General features: G+C 43.4%; 1 protein-coding gene across 1 annotated transcript; it reads left to right on the top strand.

Annotated features, from left to right (window-relative positions):
• Positions 1-2,087: 2,087 nt before the first annotated feature.
• Positions 2,088-4,925, top strand: LOC139929114 (chymotrypsin B). Its single transcript, XM_071921889.2, has 7 exons — positions 2,088-2,139; positions 2,716-2,819; positions 3,295-3,374; positions 3,885-3,969; positions 4,091-4,271; positions 4,526-4,659; positions 4,764-4,925. Exons 1-7 carry the CDS (start codon positions 2,088-2,090, stop codon positions 4,923-4,925), a joined length of 798 nt encoding a protein of 265 aa, XP_071777990.1.
• Positions 4,926-20,747: the final 15,822 nt, after the last annotated feature.

Genomic DNA, 20,747 nt, shown 5'->3' with positions numbered 1-20,747 from the left:
AAATGTTGTTTCATTGCAGGTTGCTTCTTCAGCGTACGACAGACTGAGGCGAGGCGTTGGCTTGCTTGTGCTTTGTTGTTTGGGAGGCCTGGTCTAGGAGAACAAAAAGTCAGTGGAGCTATCCAACGGTTCGACTCATCCTCCTTCTCCATTATTGACTGAGATATACAGTATGTGGTCCGAAACATAAAGCTAAGCAAATTCTGGCCGATCCCTCACATCTTCTTTTTAATGAGTTTGACAAACTTCCCTCTGGGAGGCGCTATAGGATGCCCAGAGCCTCAAAAAACATATTGAAGAAGTCCTTTATTCCACATGCCATTGCTCTGATGCATTCTTAATGTATTGCTTTATTAGTTTCTACCATGGAACTCTGATTTGATGAATTTCATGTAGGCCTACTGGTTACTTACTCGAAGCTTAAGGTGTTGGTCTGTTTGGAGACTGTGCTGTTTGATGCTGTATTGTCTGTATTGTGCTTTTGTGGTTCATGTGTATTTTATGCATTTTTTTACTACAACCATGATGAAGCCAAAGACAAATTTGCAGAAAGGTGGACAATAAAGTATCGATCTATCTATAAATTTGCAGGAAGACCTGCTCTTCTATAGAAAAGGCAGGTTTCTCATCTGCTTTTGTGTAGTGAAAGACTGTCTCTCCAATGTCATTGGCCTCAGCTAGCATGGTACCTTGCCCGAAGCTATGAGAGGCAATCTTGTGATGGTCTGGCAAGCTGAAGCTTTCTTTCACTTGCATGGTGTTCTGACACGGGGAGTAGTAGCTGGGTCGGCCTAGGATGTGTGTCTTGAAAATGTTCACCTCTTTGGGTTTGTGAGCCCCACCTAGACATACGTCACCCACGATCACCCACCCCAAAGCTGACCTCTGTGCAAATGGAGCATTTGGATGTCCGTTGCATTGATCATACACTTTATAGACTTGGATAACATCTCTTTCAAGTAGTAGAATTTCGGCATTGGGGTCGAGCGGTGGAATCTCTCCAGCAATGTTCTTGAGATGAGGGTGGCAGCATGCGACTTTAGAGGTCGGGATTTCAGCTCGATTGTCAGGTAACATGTTGCACTCAATAATGGTGGGCAAGGCCAGACTACAATGCCCATCAGCTGACTCCACAATGATACCGCTTGCTCTCCTGCCAGTTGCCTCTGATACCCCTGCACTAGTCTTGGAGTATATGGTGAAGAGTTGTTGGTGATGCCGAAGATGCCCCCCCCCCCACTTACATCTGTTTTAATGTATTTTAATCTCTTCATGTATTTTTTCAATTGATGAAACAAAATACTTCTTCTCTTCTCTGTATATAAAAAATATTGAATAAGAAAAGAATAGATGCATAAATTGAATACATATAAGTCACATTATGTAAACTCTTCTATTCAGACTCCCAGCTTGGAATAGAATAGAATAGAATAGAATAGAATAGAAAACAGTGTTCTCCTCAATCCCTAGCAGTTTTTCCCTTTGATTTGATTTGATTTTATTATAGTGTCATACAGGTACACACACACTGGTGCTCAGCCCACATGGAGTGACAGACAGTGAAACAAAGTGATCAAACAAAAGGTACAATACTGAACACAGAGTGCATGTTGTCAGTACATCTACCATTCACCTTCAAATGACATTACAAACAATGAATTCCAGTATCGTAGTTTCCATCTCATTCAGATTGTAAATAAATAAGGATTCCTTCCTTCTTCCCCCGCCTTACAGACATATTGAGCAGTGTCAAATCAATAAACATCAGTCACAGTCCATTTGTCTTTAAAGGATAACAGAAAAAGAATAAATCCCCCAAAATAACTTTTTCCTACAGGACTCCTCTCCGTCTCTAATCTGCTGCTCTGCCTGAGACTCTCAGTGTTTCCTCCACCTGCTGCAGCTGTTTTCTCAGTGAAGTGAAGGTCAGGCTGCGCTCAGATCAGCTGTGAGAACGGACGGGCCGCCGGACCCGATAACCAGCTGGAGCCGAGTCGGACGAACCCCGGCCTCCGATTGGTCGATGCGGAGCGGGGTTCGGGGATAAAAACGCGGCCCTGGGTCCGGTCCGGCGTCACATCGTCACAATGGCTTTCCTCTGGATCGTTTCCTGCTTCGCCTTCATCAGCGCCGCTTATGGTGAGAAACAAGACTCTTCTTCTGTTGGGGATTTAAAGTAGTTACTTGCTCAAAAAATCTGAAAACTCCCAAGACTCACTCCTGTAGACAGACTCTTGGTGTTCTACTGATATACTGATATATTGATATATTGATATACTGAGGACAGTCATGAGTTTGGATTCACAGCAGAAAGGCCAAGCTGAACTTCACCTGAACTGAAATATTTAAGCTTTCAAAATGTTCCTCAATGACTTTTGCTAGACTTTCTGCACAATCCAGCATTGTTAGATTTTCAAAACCATGCTAGGAATCAGTCTTTATTATTATATTCAAACCCTCCAGCTGACGGCTTGTTGCCCAAAATCCAGCAGCCTCTGTAGAGCTGAAGCTGCTGAGCAGAAGTCTGTAGCAGCTCTGTAGATGTGAAGTTGCCTTGTGCAACTTTAAGGTGTTAAGTGTTAAATTTCTCAAATCCCATATGTCAAACTGATTATAATTTGCAGTTTTCACCACCCAAAATGTCAGATGAACCCATGTTATTCCAGTGTAATTTCAGTGTTAGAAGCTATCAGTAACCTGTTGCCCCCCCCCCAGGCTGCGGTACTCCTGCCATCCCCCCCCAGGTGACTGGCTACGCCCGCATCGTGAACGGCGAGGAGGCGGTGCCTCACTCCTGGCCCTGGCAGGTCTCCCTGCAGGTCAGTCTGACGCTCACACAGCACGTAGATCTGCTTCACACAGACAGGACGTAGATCTGCTTCACACAGACAGGACGTAGAGCTGCTTCACACAGACAGGACGTAGATCTGCTTCACACAGACAGGACGTAGATCTGCTTCACACAGACAGGACGTAGATCTGCTTCACACAGACAGGACGTAGATCTGCTTCACACAGACATTACAAACTTCAGCATTAAGAACCGTTTGACATGAATGATTCTAATATTCAGTCTCTCAGCACTAGAAGTTCATGTCTGTGTGTTTTCCAGCTTCTCAGAAGTCTAGACAGTCAAAACCTTTTATAATACTCTGACAAATGTAACAGTATAACATATATATGTATATATATATATATATATCTACATAAAACATAATAACAGTATTCATAGAGAATGAGTATAGTCTGTATCTAGGTGTAAATATTGTAGTAAGCAGTTTGTTTTTCACTCAGCAATCCAACGGCTTCCACTTCTGCGGTGGATCTCTGATCAACGAGAACTGGGTCGTCACTGCTGCTCACTGCAACGTCAGGTCTGTTAAATAAACATCTGTTGACCTCTGACCCCTGACCCCTGACCCCTGACCTCCTTACTGCTGGCTGCCTGTATGCTGCAAAGCTTATTCTACTTATTCTACTCACTGAAAGTGGATTTGGACTCAGATTGTAGTTTTAGTTCTACAAACATTTCTATTTCTATTTTGACCAGATGCCATTCAGGTTTGTCAGTTAGCTAACTTGCGCTCTGAGAAAACGGCTTCTTTGGCTCCGCCCCCTGAGGTTTAACTGAACCAATCAGATTATTTCTGCCTAGAGCTAAAACTACAATCTGTCAGTATGTGTCAGTGTCTGATCCGGACTGATATTCAGAGGCGAGGTCATGCAAACTGCATCTGAATTGATATGAAAACATAGTTGGTTCTTTCTGTGTATAACTGAATACCTCTACATGTTTTTATATAAAAAGAACATGTTACTAGCAGCAGAGGTACACAGTAGTTAGGCCTGCTTAACATACTAACTGGCACTAACTGTCTGGTCAGGACTTACCACCGTGTGATTGTTGGAGAGCACGATAAGGGCAGCGGCTCCACCAGCGAGGACACCCAGATCCTGAAGCCCGCCAAGGTGACCGCCTGCTCATCTGTACACCCATATTACTGTAGTATTGTTGTAGGTCTAACTATGTTATATTATAGTTATACAGTAACTGTAATAACACTCACACTTCCACCATGTCGCCCCCCAGGTGTTCACCCACCCCAAGTGGAACTCCAACACCATCAACAACGACATCAGCCTGATCAAGCTGTCCACGCCCGCCCGCCTGGGAACCAACGTGTCTCCCGTCTGCCTGGCCCAGTCCAGCGACGTCTTCGCCCCCGGCATGACCTGCGTCACCTCCGGCTGGGGCCTGACCCGCTACAACGGTGACACACACACACACACACACACACACACACACACTTTCACTGTGCTCTGACAGTGCTCATCCAGAAAAATGAAAGAAAGGCAAAACGTATATTTGTCTCATAAAACAGAAATCCATCATAACAAGAAATAACAGATGAACAGCAATAGAACTATATGGACAGAGTGTTAAGAGGAGAGGAATCTGGAGCATCAGCCACAACTCAGGTGATCAACTCTCTCTCTCTCTCTCTCTCTCTCTCTCTCTCCTCAGCTCCCATGACTCCCAACAAGCTGCAGCAGGCCAGTCTGCCTCTGATGTCCAACCAGGACTGCAAGAAGTACTGGGGCAGCAACATCACCGACGTGATGATCTGCGCCGGAGCAGCGGGAGCCACGTCCTGCATGGTGAGACTCCGCCTCCTCCGCAGACAGATGTATGATGGTCTGTAAGTAACAAGTAAACACATGAACATGTGAAGTACTGACTGACTCCCCCCCCCCCCCCTCAGGGAGACTCTGGCGGTCCTCTGGTCTGTGAGAAGGACAACATGTGGACTCTGGTTGGTATCGTGTCCTGGGGAAGCAGCCGTTGCTCCACCTCCACCCCCGCCGTCTACGCCCGCGTCACCGAGCTGCGCAGCTGGGTCGACCAGATCCTGGCTGCCAACTGAAGACGACCTGACCCCGCCCCCTGACCCCCCACCACCCCCACCCCTCCTCCTGACCCCTGACCCCTGACCCCGTCCCGCTCGGCCCGTCGCTCCCACATCTGCGCTTCGGGTTGAGAGAAACTCGACTGAGCCGGACGCTGAATTTCAATAAATAAATTCGAACATCACTGATTTTGTTTGTCTGGTTGTTGCTGCTCTGGTTGAGCTGGAAGGTTAAAGGTTAAAGACCGCATGAAATCATCTTTAGTTCATGTATTGTACTTCCTGTTGAAACAGGATGTTGGGGCGGGACATAACGCAGGGAGGGATCATTCAAAAGTGTAAACCAATGGGAGATCAGCTAGCTGTGGGAACTTAGTAGAGCATTAGTTAGCTTTCTTCTGGATACAGGTTCACTAAATAGAATTATAACAGTTATGTAAAGCATGTTTTCATGATACCACACACTCCGCTACAGAGGGTGGCGGTTCTCCTCCATAACACTCAGAGAAGAAGAAGAAGAAGAGAAGATTGGGAAGAGAAAGGCAGTTTTATGGGGGAGTGTGAAGTGGTGGGACTGTTCAAAAATCAGGTCACCATTAAAGATACTCTGTTCTCCAGGAAGGGGAGCGGGGTTTCATTTCACTGGGTGTCATTTCTGCCTCGGACAGCAGATGGCGCTCTTTACCAGCCGGTCAGAAGAGAAGCTGCAGCTCTCTGATCCGATCTGATCTGAGAGATGAAGCTGAACCTGAGAGCTCATCAGGCTTGATGATGAGGATTTGTCAGCTTGGGTTAATTAATACGGAAGAAACACAGATGGATTTTATTTTAATCGTGCAGAAATCAAACCAAAGGAACGCAGGGAAACATTTTAACAGCAAATATGTTATTTCAACTGAACAAAATCCCTGCAGTTAATCCAGTGACTCCAGAACAACAAACTTCATATCAATATATCAAATATGAAGAGCAAGTGAAGCTTATGCTCCGGGGATGCAGGGGGTCCAGTCAGTTCCACCCCAGGTTCCCTCATGTAGACCATCAATACAAACTCATGTTTCTCAGCCGAGCTTTGTTCAAACCCACAGAACTTTATTTTAAATTCTAGTCCAGATCCCAAAGACACCAAACACGTCAGGCTGAATTACAGAGAAATGTGTAGAAAATGAAGCACAAACATCTAGATTTTTTTTTTTTACAATTGCTGTAATGGTGCAGCCATAACAAATGTCATCTTGGGTTTGAATATTTACACATTGGAACAGCAGATACAGAATATGGATCTGACGTTGTTGTACAGTATGGAAAACACATTTTTTTTCAAACTTTGAAGCTACTTAAGAGGAAATTTAAGGGGAAACTCGGGGTGCGAGGGGTTAAACTGAGGCTATAATGAGGTGAGTGTCATGAAATATCAGAAACAATGTCCAGAAAATGTTTCCAAGCAGAAGCATAAGAACAAGGCTTCTGTCTTTCTGAGAGTATTTCTGCTCTTCATTTAATTTCCTTGAAGGACATCAGGAGGCATTTTCCATTGGAGAGCATCGCTCTCTCCGTCGCCATGGCAACATCTCCACGCTGTTCAGCAGCAACTGGTTCCCACAATCAGATCTACATGACTTTCAGTTTAGTTTTCTACATCTGTAAATGAAATATGACGGAGAAGGTGAACCATCTTTTACTACACTTATCTCATTCTGCATATATTTCACATCTTTGGTATATTTTCATATCTTACATTTTTCATTCTTTTTTGTCTTGCATCAGTAAGTGTTATTGCTGTTATTCTCCGTTTTTTAAATTCATACATTTCTTGTTAACATGTTCCAGTGTTGAAATTGTCAGGTGTGTTATGTTTTAATAATCCCATGTGCTAAATTCTTATTTACATTCTGTTCTACTTCCTACATTTCTTGCTGTATCTTCCCATTAGTTGCTGCTGCAGCCGGCTGATTCCCTCACAGGGAGTTTCATCTTCAAAGAGACATAATCTGGATGATGATGATGATGATGATCAGCATAAAGCAGCATAATATTGTGGCATTAATAACACTTGAATAACAGTCAGTTGTGTATTAACTGTCTGGTCACTCTGTTATTGCTGAAGGACCCTGAGCTGCAGCTGACTGATGGTCAACAGGTTTGTTTTGTTGCTGTTTTCCTGCAGCCTCCACCAGCAGAAGTGTTGCTGCAGACTTGGCAGACATCATGAACCGGATTGGACTTCCAACAAACGGCAGCTGAGATAAATGTCTGTTTCTGCAGTGTGAGTCCAGTTTCAGCCTCCCTCTTTCCCTCCATCAGTCCATCAGTCCTGCTCTCTATTAGCTGCTTGACTCTGATTCATATGAGACTCTGCCTTCTTTCATTTGCCCTGCGCTGTGTTTAAAGCCTGCTGTCGCTCTGTGTGCCGCCGTCTCCATTCTGCTCATTTCCTTCCTCTGACTCACACTGCGACTCTCCTGCCTGCTTCTGATGCGTTCACAGAAAAGCTCTTCTCTCTGTGTGATGCCGCTCTTACAAGTCAAGTTTAGTAATTCTGTTTTGGTTCCCAGTTGGCTCTTTTCCTGGAATTGTCAGACGAACAACTTTTCATCTGAAAGACGAGACTTTCTCTCTTCATTCACATAAAAAAATGACCAACATTTTTCTTATTTTAAATTATTATAACATGAATGTTGAGGTAGTTAACAGGTAAAACAAGAGCAACAGCTTAGTTATAATAGCCAATAATCAAACACATGAAGGCAAAGCAACAGTTACAACTGATAAACTGCCAGGGACCTTTATTGTGAAAAGAACAGAAAAACTTTGCTACTGGCTGGGACCTTTACTGTGAAAAGAACAGAAAAAAACTTTGCCAGAGAGGAACCAAAAGCCGGACTGACTCTGGAGCTTCTTCCATCTGGCATGGCTGAATTTATACAAGTTTATAGAGTACCACAACTGTTCGTGAGCTATTTTAATTTACTTTCTTGCTATTTCATTGTTTTTAAACGCTTATTTTATATTCAGTATTTTCCCCTGCAGTATCCAGTTACTGCTGCAACAAGCTAACCAAGTTAATCTTATAATTTTATCTTAATTATCACGTCTGTGATCCTCAATTACAGACAAATAACATGAGTCACATTTCTACAACAAAAGGACAGTAGAATAAGAATAACTTCACCCTCCAGTTCACTCAGTTTATAGAGAATAACAAGAGAGTGAGCTGGTGGAGAAGTAACTGTGTTGTTTAGATGCACACACACACACACACACGCGCACACACACACGCGCACGCACACACACACACACACACACACACACACACACACACACACATTTAAGCACATGAATAAATTCACTGTTATTCATCTACTGTATTCACACATGCAAAAACATCTCTCTCTCTCTCTCTCTCTCTCTCTGTCTCTCTCTCTCTCTCTCTCTCTCTCTGTCTCTCTCTCTCTCTCTCTGTCTCTCTCTCTCTCTCTCTCTCTCTGTGTCTCTCTCTCTCTCTCTCTCTCTCTCTCTCTCTCTCTCTCTCTCTCTCTCTCTCTCTCTGTGTCTCTCTCTCTCTCTCTCTCTCTCTCTCTCTCTGTCTCTCTCTCTCTCCCCCACCTGCTCCCTCCCACATGTTGAAGCTCAGTCTCATTAATGATCTCCAGGCTCCTGTTCTGATCTGCAAACAGGATGCTGATCCATCAAGACTCAATATAACAAGGCTCTTATCTCAGTATGCGTCAAATGAGAGGCAGACACAGTGAGGTGTGTGTGTGTGTGTGTGTGTGTGGGGGGGGGGGGGGGGGGGGGGGGGGGGCTGCAGATGTAAAGAGAGAGATAAAATATGTACACGCTACATGTTTTCCAACCAAATGGCTCAGATTTGACTGTATAATATTAAAGCTGCTGTAGTCCAGAGGAGCGTTAGGGTTTCTATTCACTGGATTAAGACACAATACAGTTCACCTATGGCTGTCGTCATTACTAACAACATAACATCACAAAGCTTCACATCACAAGGAACTCAACATGGATACCGGCTCTCTCCCTCACTATGTGTATGCATGTATATCACGTTAATCTCCCAAATGACTGGACTCACCACCTTCAGCACAGCTCATAAGGTCAGCCTCTATGCAGACGATGTGTTGTTGTTCCTACAAAAGCCAGGCATCTAGGCAGAAATATTTCCACCAATCTGTCAGACTTGTTTCAACTTGAATCCATTAATAAAACAATTCACCACGACTGGATGAACCTGCCTCTCTCCAACACTGGAAGAACTGCAACAATAAAAATTACTGTTTTATCGAAGATCAATTACCGTTTTACCAAGATTCTGGTCCAACTCACTACAAACTGGCTCAACACAATAGACTCTGCAATAACAAAATTCTATTGGAAAAACAAATCACCTCGAATAAAACTGACAAATTACAAAAAGATCAATCTCATGAAGGCTTAAATGGCTCACACTTCCTAAACTACAGTCTAGCAAACCAACTACAGTATATAACCAGATGGATTCATCCAGACCATCATGACAACCCATAAATCTCTATCACTGACTTACCATTCCTTAACAGGACTATAACACACCATAACTGCTTCAAAGACTCAGATAAAAAATTATAAAATCACAAAAACACCTTGTAAAAACACCCAAATTTGGCTCAGAATTTTCTGATCAAAATAGCACCATCTATTTTCTATTTTATCACCCATACAGCACACACAATGCCTACAGTTAAAATGTGCAATTAAGGCAAAAACCAGTAAAACTGACAACTCTCTTCAGTCAGCACCACTGATGGGAAAACCTTAACAAAATAAGACACTCTAAGAAACCTCTTTCAAAACTATATAAACTTTTATCGACCATCTGCTTCTCAATCCAGAAATGGGAACATGACTTATCAATAAGTACCAATCCAGACTTCTGGACCCAAATCTGCCGGAAAAACGTTTCCATGACGAACAATACTAACACACAGCTAATCACAATCAAGAAGTACAAAATGGGATTTGTGGACACTGGCATACGCTCATACCGCACACTGCACACAGCACACTGCACACTGCACACTGCACACTGCACACTGCACACTGCACACAGCACACAGCACACTGCACACAGCACACTGCACACTGCACACTGCACACTGCACACTGCACACAGCACACAGCACACTGCACACTGCACACTGCACACTGCACACTGCACACAGCACACAGCACACAGCACACTGCACACTGCACACTGCACACTGCACACTGCACACTGCACACAGCACACAGCACACTGCACACTGCACACTGCACACTGCACACTGCACACTGCACACAGCACACTGCACACCGCACACTGCACACAGCACACTGCAGAACAAAGCTCTGCCCACCAACCCATCAGTTCTGACAAGAAGTAATCAACAACTTCCTGCTATCTCCACGACTCCATCCCTCCGTCTGGAGACGCCTCAGATATACAGCTGTATATATCAGCTATTCTACTGAGTTCTACTGAATTGGAAAAACAAGACCAACTCTCCACTATACAGTGACTCAATGTGCTAACAGAAAAAATCTCAATGGAAAGACTCACTCCCTCTCTTAAAAACCAGGAAGATACATTTAATTAATTTTGTTCTTCAGTTACCCAAATTTGCAAATGAACGAATGCCACATACACACAAACACACACAAACACACACACACACCCACACACACACACACACACACACACACACACACACACACAATTCCAATTTCAGACTCCCACGCATTTCCTTTTGTTCTCCATCCTCTCTATTAATTGTATTCTCCGTCCTTATGACAATCCAAGTTATCTCATGAAACATGACCGGTCTCTGATGTTATATTATCTGTACTGGCGCCCGCCCGGCCGCCCGCCCGGCCGCCCGGCAGCCCGCCCGCCCACCCGCCGCTCGCCGCTCGCTAACAGCGGTGCACAGAGCACCGAGTGACTGTGTATTAATAAAGTCACCAGAGCGGTGATCCAAACGTCATTTATGTCTCCTGTGCTGTGTGAAACCCTGCAGTACCTTAGTCTTTGCCACAGTGTGTTTTTCTTCTTGGTGGATAACCGGCCAATCGTAGACGAGGTGACATCACCTCCAGATATTTCCAGCAGCTACAATGGAGTTTGATATCAGAAAGAAAAGGGGACCTTTAGGGATAAACGTATTCCTTAAATTAGTTCTTCCCACTGAAGCTCAATGGGAAAGCAAGGCAGCCATGCTAAAATTGTTTGCACTCATTGCTACTGTAATACATTTGATTAGAGCCTCCACCACATTACATACGATACACTGACTGTCTGAATACACTTTAAACTAGAAGGTTCGTGCTATTGTTTGTTCGTGAGTCGGATCCGGATCCGCTCCAAAATTTAATGGGTTCTTCCTTGTCCCATGCTACACCCTTCCACCAAGTTTCATGAAAATCGGGCCAGTAGTTTTTCTGTAATCCTGCTAACAGACAAACAAACAGACAAACAAACAAACAAATAGCACTGAAAAGTAATAAATCCATCCCGACAGAGCTGGGAGGAGGAGGGAGGCAGGCTCGTTACTGAAGGGCTGCAGGTCTGAATCCAGCGTCCGTTCATGTTTTTTTAGAGAGTGTCATAATTAATAACTGGGAGTCGGTAGAACGGTAGATAATTAATAACTTGGAGTCAACTTTTCCCCGCAGCGCCGGCTGGCTCGACTCGCTTCACTCTCTCTGTAAACGCTGGACTCGACCTTTCCTCTCCTGCCTCCTTTCCTTAAACGCTCCGGGGGAAAGATGTGAATAATTATCTACTGTACAGAAAGTGATGCTGGGCGACCTGCAGCCCTCTGCAGACTGACATGGTGACTAAAAACTTTAAGTACAACATAAGTGACATTTTACTTTTACTCTGCTTTCCGCTTGTTGCCCTTTAAATGCAGACCACTTACATCCGGGTTACTGCGTCTGAGCTGTCATATAACAAAAAAAAAAGAAATCTAACTGAAGTGTTTACATCCCCAATAAATGGAACCAGGGTGTTACAGCCTCATTAAACTTAATTATCATAGGAAACAAACTAACAAGGATGTCAAAACAAAGTTTGCAAAAACGAATAGAAATAATTTATTACAAAAAAGAAAGCTTAAGGAAAATTACAAAATGAGATGAAAAAAGGAGTTGGAGGTCCTGGCCAAAATTAACAAAAGTTAACAAACTAACCCAAAACAAAACCCGAAAGTTGATCTAGCAGAAACCAACCCAAATAATAAAGCAATAAAACTTAGAGCAGCAACAAAATGGGAGCGACGTGGAGCAGGAGGCTGTTCCCTCTCCTCGTTACTGAAACCCAGCGCAGAGCGTGAAACACAGAGCCTTGCGACATGCGGGCTGAGATCTGCGAGATGCGATAGATTCTCCTGCTCGTTTTGGAGTGTTTTACGTAGAGATTTCAAGCCATGAGTGCATGTTGCAAAGCGCGCTCATGTAGGCAATCGGCACATCGGCAATCGTTCTCCTCCCCTGCCTCGTTTAGGTTTTGTATCGAAGGTTTTTGTCCCAAGACGCAAACCAAAGGTGACGCTGTGGGCCGCAGAGGTTTTGCTTATTCCACAGCTTCGTCCGCCAAACCTGAGGAAGCGGTGAACAGGAAGTGAGACTAACAGAGCCACGCTGCCGCCAGCGTCTGACCCGACATCTGCCAGGATCCAGCCGAGGTGCATTCATTTTCTCATTATGCATGTTCAGTTCATTTTGTGTTTGCCTTTTGCCTGTCTTGTTTTCTGCTCTGTGTGTCTGTGTCCGGTTCCCATACATCCATCCTGCTCCAGCTCCAATGATTGGTTTACCTGTTTCCCGCTCTTACCTGTTCCACCTTGTCTCCGCCTCCTCTGCATCATCTACCAGCCAATCTTCTGCCAGCCCATCACAGCACACCTGTCTCCACTTATCGTTAGCTAGATGGTTTATATATACCTTGTGTTGTCAGTCAGTCTTTGCCAGTTCGTCCCAGTGTTTTCTCCCGTGTGTCATTCCAGCCTGTTTCCTGTTTCCTGTTTCCTGTTTCCTGTTTCCTGTAGCCCGTAACTTGTTATGACCTTTTTACCTGCCTACTGGATTCTGACTCAGCTCACTGTTTCTGTACTGTTGCCTGGATTGTTTGGATTATCTGGTTCTGATTTGGACTTTGGTTTTCGGCTCAGTAAAGACCCCCTGTACTTTTACCCCTGCCTCTGCCTGGTGTGTTCTGCTTTTGGGTCCTAACTACAAACCTGACAGACATCTCTGTCAACAGGGTCGCTTTAATTTCATATTTCATGCCGTGGCAATCTGGATCTTTCAGCAACTAATTATCTCCATAATTATCTCAAGTGTGGGCGAGATCAGGGAGGAATCCTTCTGGAGCGTCTCCGTCTCCACACTGGCAAAGGAGATTTACAAGGAGAGAGCTGGATGTACGAAGCCTGCAGCCTTCACAGTTTTATTTGCGACTTGCAATCGATGCATTTTCATGAAACACATCGTGACAAGCTATTGCCATCTGCAATTGAAAATCTCCACAAATCGCTTGTGTGAAACGAGCCGCAGGTTCAGTTCCTCTGATTATCACCTTATTAACATAAAGATATCAGATAAAGGTGTAGAATAGAGCCATACTATTCAGCAATCCTCCTCCGCCTACTTCCATGGCGTGGATCCACCCATCCTCACCTGAGCTCACTCATCACTCATCATGGTCTGCTCTACATGCCCCGCCCACTTCCTCTGTCCTGGCTGGCAGCAACACTAACACCTGTGTTCCACATACACATTAAATGTCTTCAACAGAAACATCAGCTGTCCTTCTGCAGTCTTATCGATGCACCAGGTGATGCTCAAAGATATATCTATTCGCACGGGACTAGTATTACCTGGGGACCTCTACTGACTTCTCACTGAGATTAATATGTAATCCAACATAAAGATTACAGTCATAACATGAAATGCAATATGAAATTGAGCAAATTTGAAATGTCAAATGGGACTTTAGCAAAGTAATTTCTTTGTTTAGCAAGATAGTTTCCATTTTCTGAAAACTAAGAAAAAATGTGTCCATACAAGATAAGCCTTCAAACAGTATTAATATTTCTGGATTATGTCACTTTGCTTATACAAAATAGCTAGTGTTGGTATTCAGTAATTAAAATGTCAACACAAGTTGTCATATCCTGTCAGAAAGAGTCAGTGTTGTTTTCTGAGTGTCTCTACAAGGTCGACCGCCTGACAAAAAAATCAAATTGCAATTATTTGACAGAATATTGCAATTGATTTAGTTAAAAAACTAGATGTGAGTGTGCAGATTTAGGGTTAGTTGAGTTTGAGTCTGATGAAGGTTTTGATTCTAAAACTCCTTGTTCACAAATCCAGTTTGGACCAAACTCTCTCTGAAGAAATGAACAGCAGACTCTGAGGATTGGAAATTGCAAGTTCATATTGGAATTTGGATATTTTTTTTGGATTAATTGTTCAGCTCTAGTGGACATGAATTATGTGAAAATTAAATTCCTGCACCACAAACTGGATTCTGTGACTGGAATAATGTAGCTATGGCCTCCTTCAGGTCCTCCTTTTTGGAGGCTATTCTGTAAAAACAAATGATCTGGGACCTGACTGTGCCTCTAAATGAAAGACGCGGTAACTGGCTTTATGGAGGTGTGTGTGTGTGTGTCAATTGGTTTAAAGTAGACCTTCCTGAATAGTTTTTTATGTGTGTTGTTAACCTGTTCAAAATGTACTGTAGTGTTTGTCAATGCTATATTTTAACTTTATGGATGAATGATGATGGTTATGGGTGTCTATGAAGTCCTGGAAGAGGCTGATGTCATGGGACCGGGCGCCAATTATGTCGTCTAGCAAATAAAACGATGGCTTCAGTGCGCACTTGGCTCCGGCTTCTCGCTCTCACTCACTCATGTATTTGCGTATGGGGACGGTGACGGTGCATACCTCTGGCCCACGGCCGGCCCTCCACCTGCAGGTACGTGTTAATGTCGAATTCGAAGTCGTCGTTGTTGAGATGTATTTCCAGCAGTTCTAACATCTCTCTGTCAGGTCTGCCGCTGTCTGTCCACGATGGTTTTTACAGGACGCAGACCTGCTGCTGTGTTGTTTGTATGTAAGCTGTCAGTGTCTGTAGTGAGTCGCCATGCTCAGGAGGGACCTCCGCTCCACTCAGATGTTCTCCAGGAAATCACATGTGTCCTTTAGGTAGCTGGGCCTGCTGGAGAGGGTCCCAGAGGGGAACCTGAAGGGAACCGTGACGCTCTTTGTGGATTTTTGGCAAAAGGTAAAAGTGGCGAGGACTTGGATCGTCTGGACCGTACAGATAGTCTCTCTGTTTAGCTGTGATGTAGCCTTGTGCAAGTGAAGACCTTACAATGGCTCTCGCTGTGTCCTGTATGTCTGTTTGAATGCTCTTTGAATCTGTTTGTAATACTTTACGTTGCTGAAGACACGGCATCCTCCTCACAGTGAGGAGAGGAAACAGCACAGTTGAACGCAGAAGCAAAAGCCTCAGAAAATTTGGCGGCAGAAGAGGAAGTTGAAGAAGCGAGAACGTACAAGTTTACAAGACTCTGAGAGGGGGCAGATAACAACACACTGAATACAACGGCTCTGATATCACCAGATCCTCAGGAGGACATCCCAGTGATAAAACTAGATCAAGAGAGTGACCTTTAGAGTGAGTGGGAGCTGTGACAGTGAGATTAAAAAAAACAAAAAAACCTGAGATAAGGTAAGAGCTGGAAAACAGACATGGGTATTAAAATCACCGAGCACTAAAACTCAGAGAGAGAAGCTCAGAGCAATAAAATGAGTATTGGGTTCTGCGGTCTGTACACCGCCACATGTAACAGAGGGACTTTACATGTATGTGAATGCCAAGATGTTCAAAAGATGTAAAACAGCCGAACAAGAAGGGAGAGCACTTATAAATGTTTTTTTTTAAAACTGCAAGACCGCCTCCACGCCCAGACCACCTGGACCGAGAGTCCAGGTGGTCTGGACCGAGAGGCCAGGTGGTCTGGACCGAGAGGCCAGGTGGTCTGGACCGAGAGTCCAGGTGGTCTGGACCGAGAGGCCAGGTGGTCTGGGAGGAAGTAGAAAAAATGATTGGGAGAAGCTTCTGTTAGAGGAGTAACATCACCCTGACTCGACCAGGACTTGGTGCATAAAAAGAAGTACATTTGTTTGACAAAATAAAATCATTTATAATAAAACTCTTATTTGACAATGCTCTAACTAATCAAGGAGAGCCAACCTTGTCGGCAGAGAAAGAAATCTAATCCTGCACACTGTCTTGCACGATGCTTTATTGCGATGTTTCGGTCAGAGGACCAATTTTGATTAATTGTTCAGCTCTAGTGGACATGAATTATGTGAAAATTACATTCCTGCACCACAAACTGGATTCTGTGACTGGAATAATGTAGCTATGGCCTCCTCCAGGTCCTCCTTTTTGGAGGCTATTCTGTAAAAACAAATGATCTGGGACTTGACTGTGCCTCTAAATGAAAGTAACTGGCATTATGGAGGTGTGTGTGTGTGTGTGTCAATTGGTTTAAAGTAGACCTTCCTGAATAGTTTTTTATGTGTGTTGTTAACCTGTTCAAAATGTACTGTAGTGTTTGTCAATGCTATATTTTAACTTTATGGATGAATGATGATGGTTATGGGTGTCTATGAAGTCCTGGAAGAGGCTGATGTCATGGGACCGGGCGCCAATTATGTCGTCTAGCAAATAAAACGATGGCTTCAGTGCGCACTTGGCTCCGGCTTCTCGCTCTCACTCACTCATGTATTTGCGTATGGGGACGGTGACGGTGCATACCTCTGGCCCACGGCCGTCCCTCCACCTGCAGGTACGTGTTAATGTCGAATTCGAAGTCGTCGTTGTTGAGACGTATTTCCAGCAGTTCTAACATCTCTCTGTCAGGTCTGCCGCTGTCTGGATATCTGTCCACCACGGTTTGACAAACTAATCAAGGAGAGCCAACCCTGTCGGCAGAGAAAGAAATCTAATCCCGCACATTGTCTTGCACGATGCTTTATTGCGATGTTTCGGTCAGACGACCTAAAGATGAAGTTCCTCTGACCGAAAGGTCGCAGGATTATATTTCTTTTTCAAGATAATCTACACTGAAACCTAATCCTGTTCTTCCACTCTGGGTTCTTAGAGCCATCAGTTAAAATCTTTAGATAAGGTCCCATTCCTGCTTTTAATGACTCAACTTCTACATCTTTATCTCATATTTTCTAATAAAAAAGAGATCTATGCTTGGCTTCTGGAAGAATCCAAAAAGGAACAACTGGCCAATATGCAGATTTTATCACACTGATTCTTTGAGTTGTAGCTTGTTGGTTCGCTCTGATACAGAAAATGACTCCTCTCTTCCTCTTGGCAGAAAACTCCCCAGTGTCACCAAGGAGACATTTAGCAGAGAGACTGTTGTTATAACCTCTCAGTTTAACACAGTAATGCAACCGTCTTAAATACAAAGGACTTTCTCCCATTTCAACTTGTAGAGCCGGCAGAGGTGAAGATCTCAAAGCCCCACAGCAAACTCTTAATGCTTTATACTGAACACAGTCTAGCTTTGGTAAAAATGGATTTAGCAGCAGAACCGAACACTATAATGTAGATAATGTAGACATTGATAAATCATGGTCATAGTTTCCCTTCCTCAGCAGCTTTTTCTTGAGACCAAAAATCATATGCTTAGTTTTGGAGCTAGATGTTCTGAATCCTTCATTCTCAACTTGAATTAAAGCTTTCTGAATTTGTCTAAATTCTACATTCCTACCTTTCCTCCATACAGCTCCATCATCTGCAAAAAGAGATAATCCAAACCCAGCCCCAACATGTGGGAACATATTGTAACGCTGGGTTATGGAGGCTGGGGGGGATTTATTAGAGACAGGAAGGGGTCAAGTACAAGATGTTATGTGTTCATGTGTTGCCATATTTCACTGGAGGGAGGTGTTCACCGTAGTGGGTAACTGGCCCAGGTAGGAAGGGGGCGGGAGAAAGAGAGGGAGACTAGCAAAGTGTGTGGCGTTTTTCCTCCTGCAAAAGTGGCTAAGTTGTTAGCTTACCTCCTGAGAATATCAGTCAGTGGGGCCGGTCGTCCTTTTTGTGGTTTTTCGGGATCATCTCCAGCTCCGGGTTGACTGTTCGCTGCGGCGGGGAATAAATCCGGGCTCGTTTGAGCTAGCAAAAAGGAATTACAGTCTCACTCTCCTTCTGACTACTAGCCACGTCGCAGTGCTACAATATCATTGATCATAATATTAAATAACACTGGACTACGGGCCGGTGGGCACAGAGGGAGTTAGATTAAACACACAGCCGCCTTCCTGTCCGGACAACATAAAAACATAACAAACAAAACATAAAACAGTGTTTGCTGCTCTGCACTTTCTGCACTCTGGAGAAGATGAAACTTCTGTTGGTCTCTCATCCTCTTATTTAGATTGTTTGACTTTACATAGAGAAAAAAACTGATTCAGCCTCTGTAAATGTTCCCAGGGATTAATGTTTGAGTTCATAGCTGATTTGTGTGTGTGTGTGTGTGTGTGTGTGTGTGTGTGTGTGTGTGTGGTGTACTCTGTGAATAAACTGGTGATTGCTTGACAAGAGCAGAGTGTGGGAGTTTATTTATCACTCAGTCTTGACCAGTCTGGATGAGCGAGTCCTCTCTGCTATTTCAGTTCTATAAGCAGACTTATCACTAATGTAATTTTACCAACGAACAGGTTTTGGATTTCAACAGTATTACAATATGAGTAATAATTATGATGAAATATGTTCATTCACCTAGAAACTTTATGTCTCTGCAGGAGCACTTCTGAGATACTTTGGAGGACTGGCCTCACCCCACCAGACCTCTCTGCTGGTCAGGGGACAGCAGGTCCATCTTCATCATCTTCATCTTCCTCAGCAGACCCACAGACACCAGATGCAAGTACCTCTTCTCTGATTTGTGAAATTATTTTGCATAATATAGGCTGTATATTATTGGATTGTTATTTGTCATTTGCACTTTTATCCTGATGCTAGTGTCATTTTATAGTACTTAATTTTATGTTTATTCTTGTTCATAAGTTTATAATTTATTCAAAGCATTCTGTTTTTGAAAAAAATCATTTTATTTGTTCAGTATTTACAATTTGCATGTTTGTTTTGATTTTGATGTCTTAACAATGCAACTCAGTTCCTGAAAGCTGCTGAAAAGCTGCTTCCTGATAGCGGGGGGGCCCCAAACAAGATTTTGCATAGGGCCCCCAACAAGCTAGAAACGGTCCTGGGTTCGGGGAAAATCAACCCCCCCCCCAGGAACCAGATGGACGTTCAGACTAATCTTCACTTGTTTGATCAACTATATTTTTTCCGTCATCTGAAACAGAGTCCTGATAGCAGCTACCTGGGAGTAAAATAGACTTGATTTAAAAACTTTAAAAAAGGCTTCTTCCAATCAAGAGATATTGATAGAGTCTTCTCTGTCTGTCTGTCAGGTGGAAGCAGAAGACGCTGTTATCTGCAGCCGTGGTTTCAAGAGCTGGAAGAGAGATTTCGTGTTCAAGAACCAGCAATCAGCAATCAGCACTGGCAATCTGTGTGACGAATAATCAGCAGTTAGAGTGGGATAAAGATTTTATTACATGAATTTTTTTTTTCTGCCATACTCAGGCTTCTCTGACAGTGAATCTGAGGCTTTCTCAGGTTTTTCTCCAACAGACAAACATGTCACAGACAGAAACAGACAGAAACAAATCATTTTATTGAAGCATTATAGGTCGATATGAAATCACAGTTTCCCCAGCATGTTTCACCAGGTTGTCCGATTCCCTTAACAAGTTGTCTTTTCCATCCGGCAACTGACTCGTCTGTTCTTCTCGACTGAACTTGGTCTGTAGGTGTCTGTCAGGTGTTTTCTTGTGCTTCTATGTTGCATGTCTATGTTTTTATCGCTTTTACTGTGGTTTTAGCATTTCTTTCTGATGCGCTTTGTGTGTTTTTACAGTAACACTTTATTTGGATCGTCCAATGTTGATACATTTTTCCAAAAACTCGTGGTTTAACCATGCAGGTTTCATTAAAAACCATCAAAAGGGGGCGCCACAATAGTTTTTCACATATTCCTTGTTAAAGCTAATGTTTTGAAACGTGTCACTTCTCCAACACCATTTACTGTGTGATGATTGGTCAAAAGGGGGCACTGTCCCTTCCAAACTCACAATTGGAAAAAAAGATGTAAAATGTGTATAAAATCTGATTAATTTTGCCTGGAGGGCTGCAGGTCTGAGGACATGAAGGTTGAAGTGAAGGTTAGAGTTGTGAGTTCAAATCCCAAACCTGCCATCACCAAGTCATGAAAAATAAAGCAACAAAAAACTGCGATCAGGATGATGTGTGTGATAATAAAGCCAGTTTGAGTTTAATGTAAAAAAAAATAAATATATAAAATAAAAAATAAAAAACATCACAGTTAGACCAGATAAAAACAAGACAGTCATTCCAGACAACTGTGTGTGTGTGTGTGTGTGTGTGTGTGTGTGTGTTTATAAAACAGATGGTTATGGTTTCAGATCCAGGCTGTTCCTGGACTAAGTAGCAGATTTCTCAAAGGGTTTGATCGTCAACGAAAATAAACACGAATTGCTAAGTAAATCTAAATAGGAATAATAATGCGTCCATAATTAGTGAAATGGCCCATTCACTGAACTCTGAGCTTACACAGACTGGATAACTGTTGTTGTGCTGCAGCTCCTCAGAGCCTCACTTCAGTTAGTTTGATT

This window comes from Centroberyx gerrardi, chromosome 1, assembly GCF_048128805.1.
Source record: "Centroberyx gerrardi isolate f3 chromosome 1, fCenGer3.hap1.cur.20231027, whole genome shotgun sequence".
Classification (NCBI taxonomy): Eukaryota; Metazoa; Chordata; class Actinopteri; order Beryciformes; family Berycidae; genus Centroberyx; species Centroberyx gerrardi.
The sequence above is the reverse complement of the archived record's forward strand: the minus strand, read 5'-3'. Positions and strand labels throughout refer to the sequence as shown.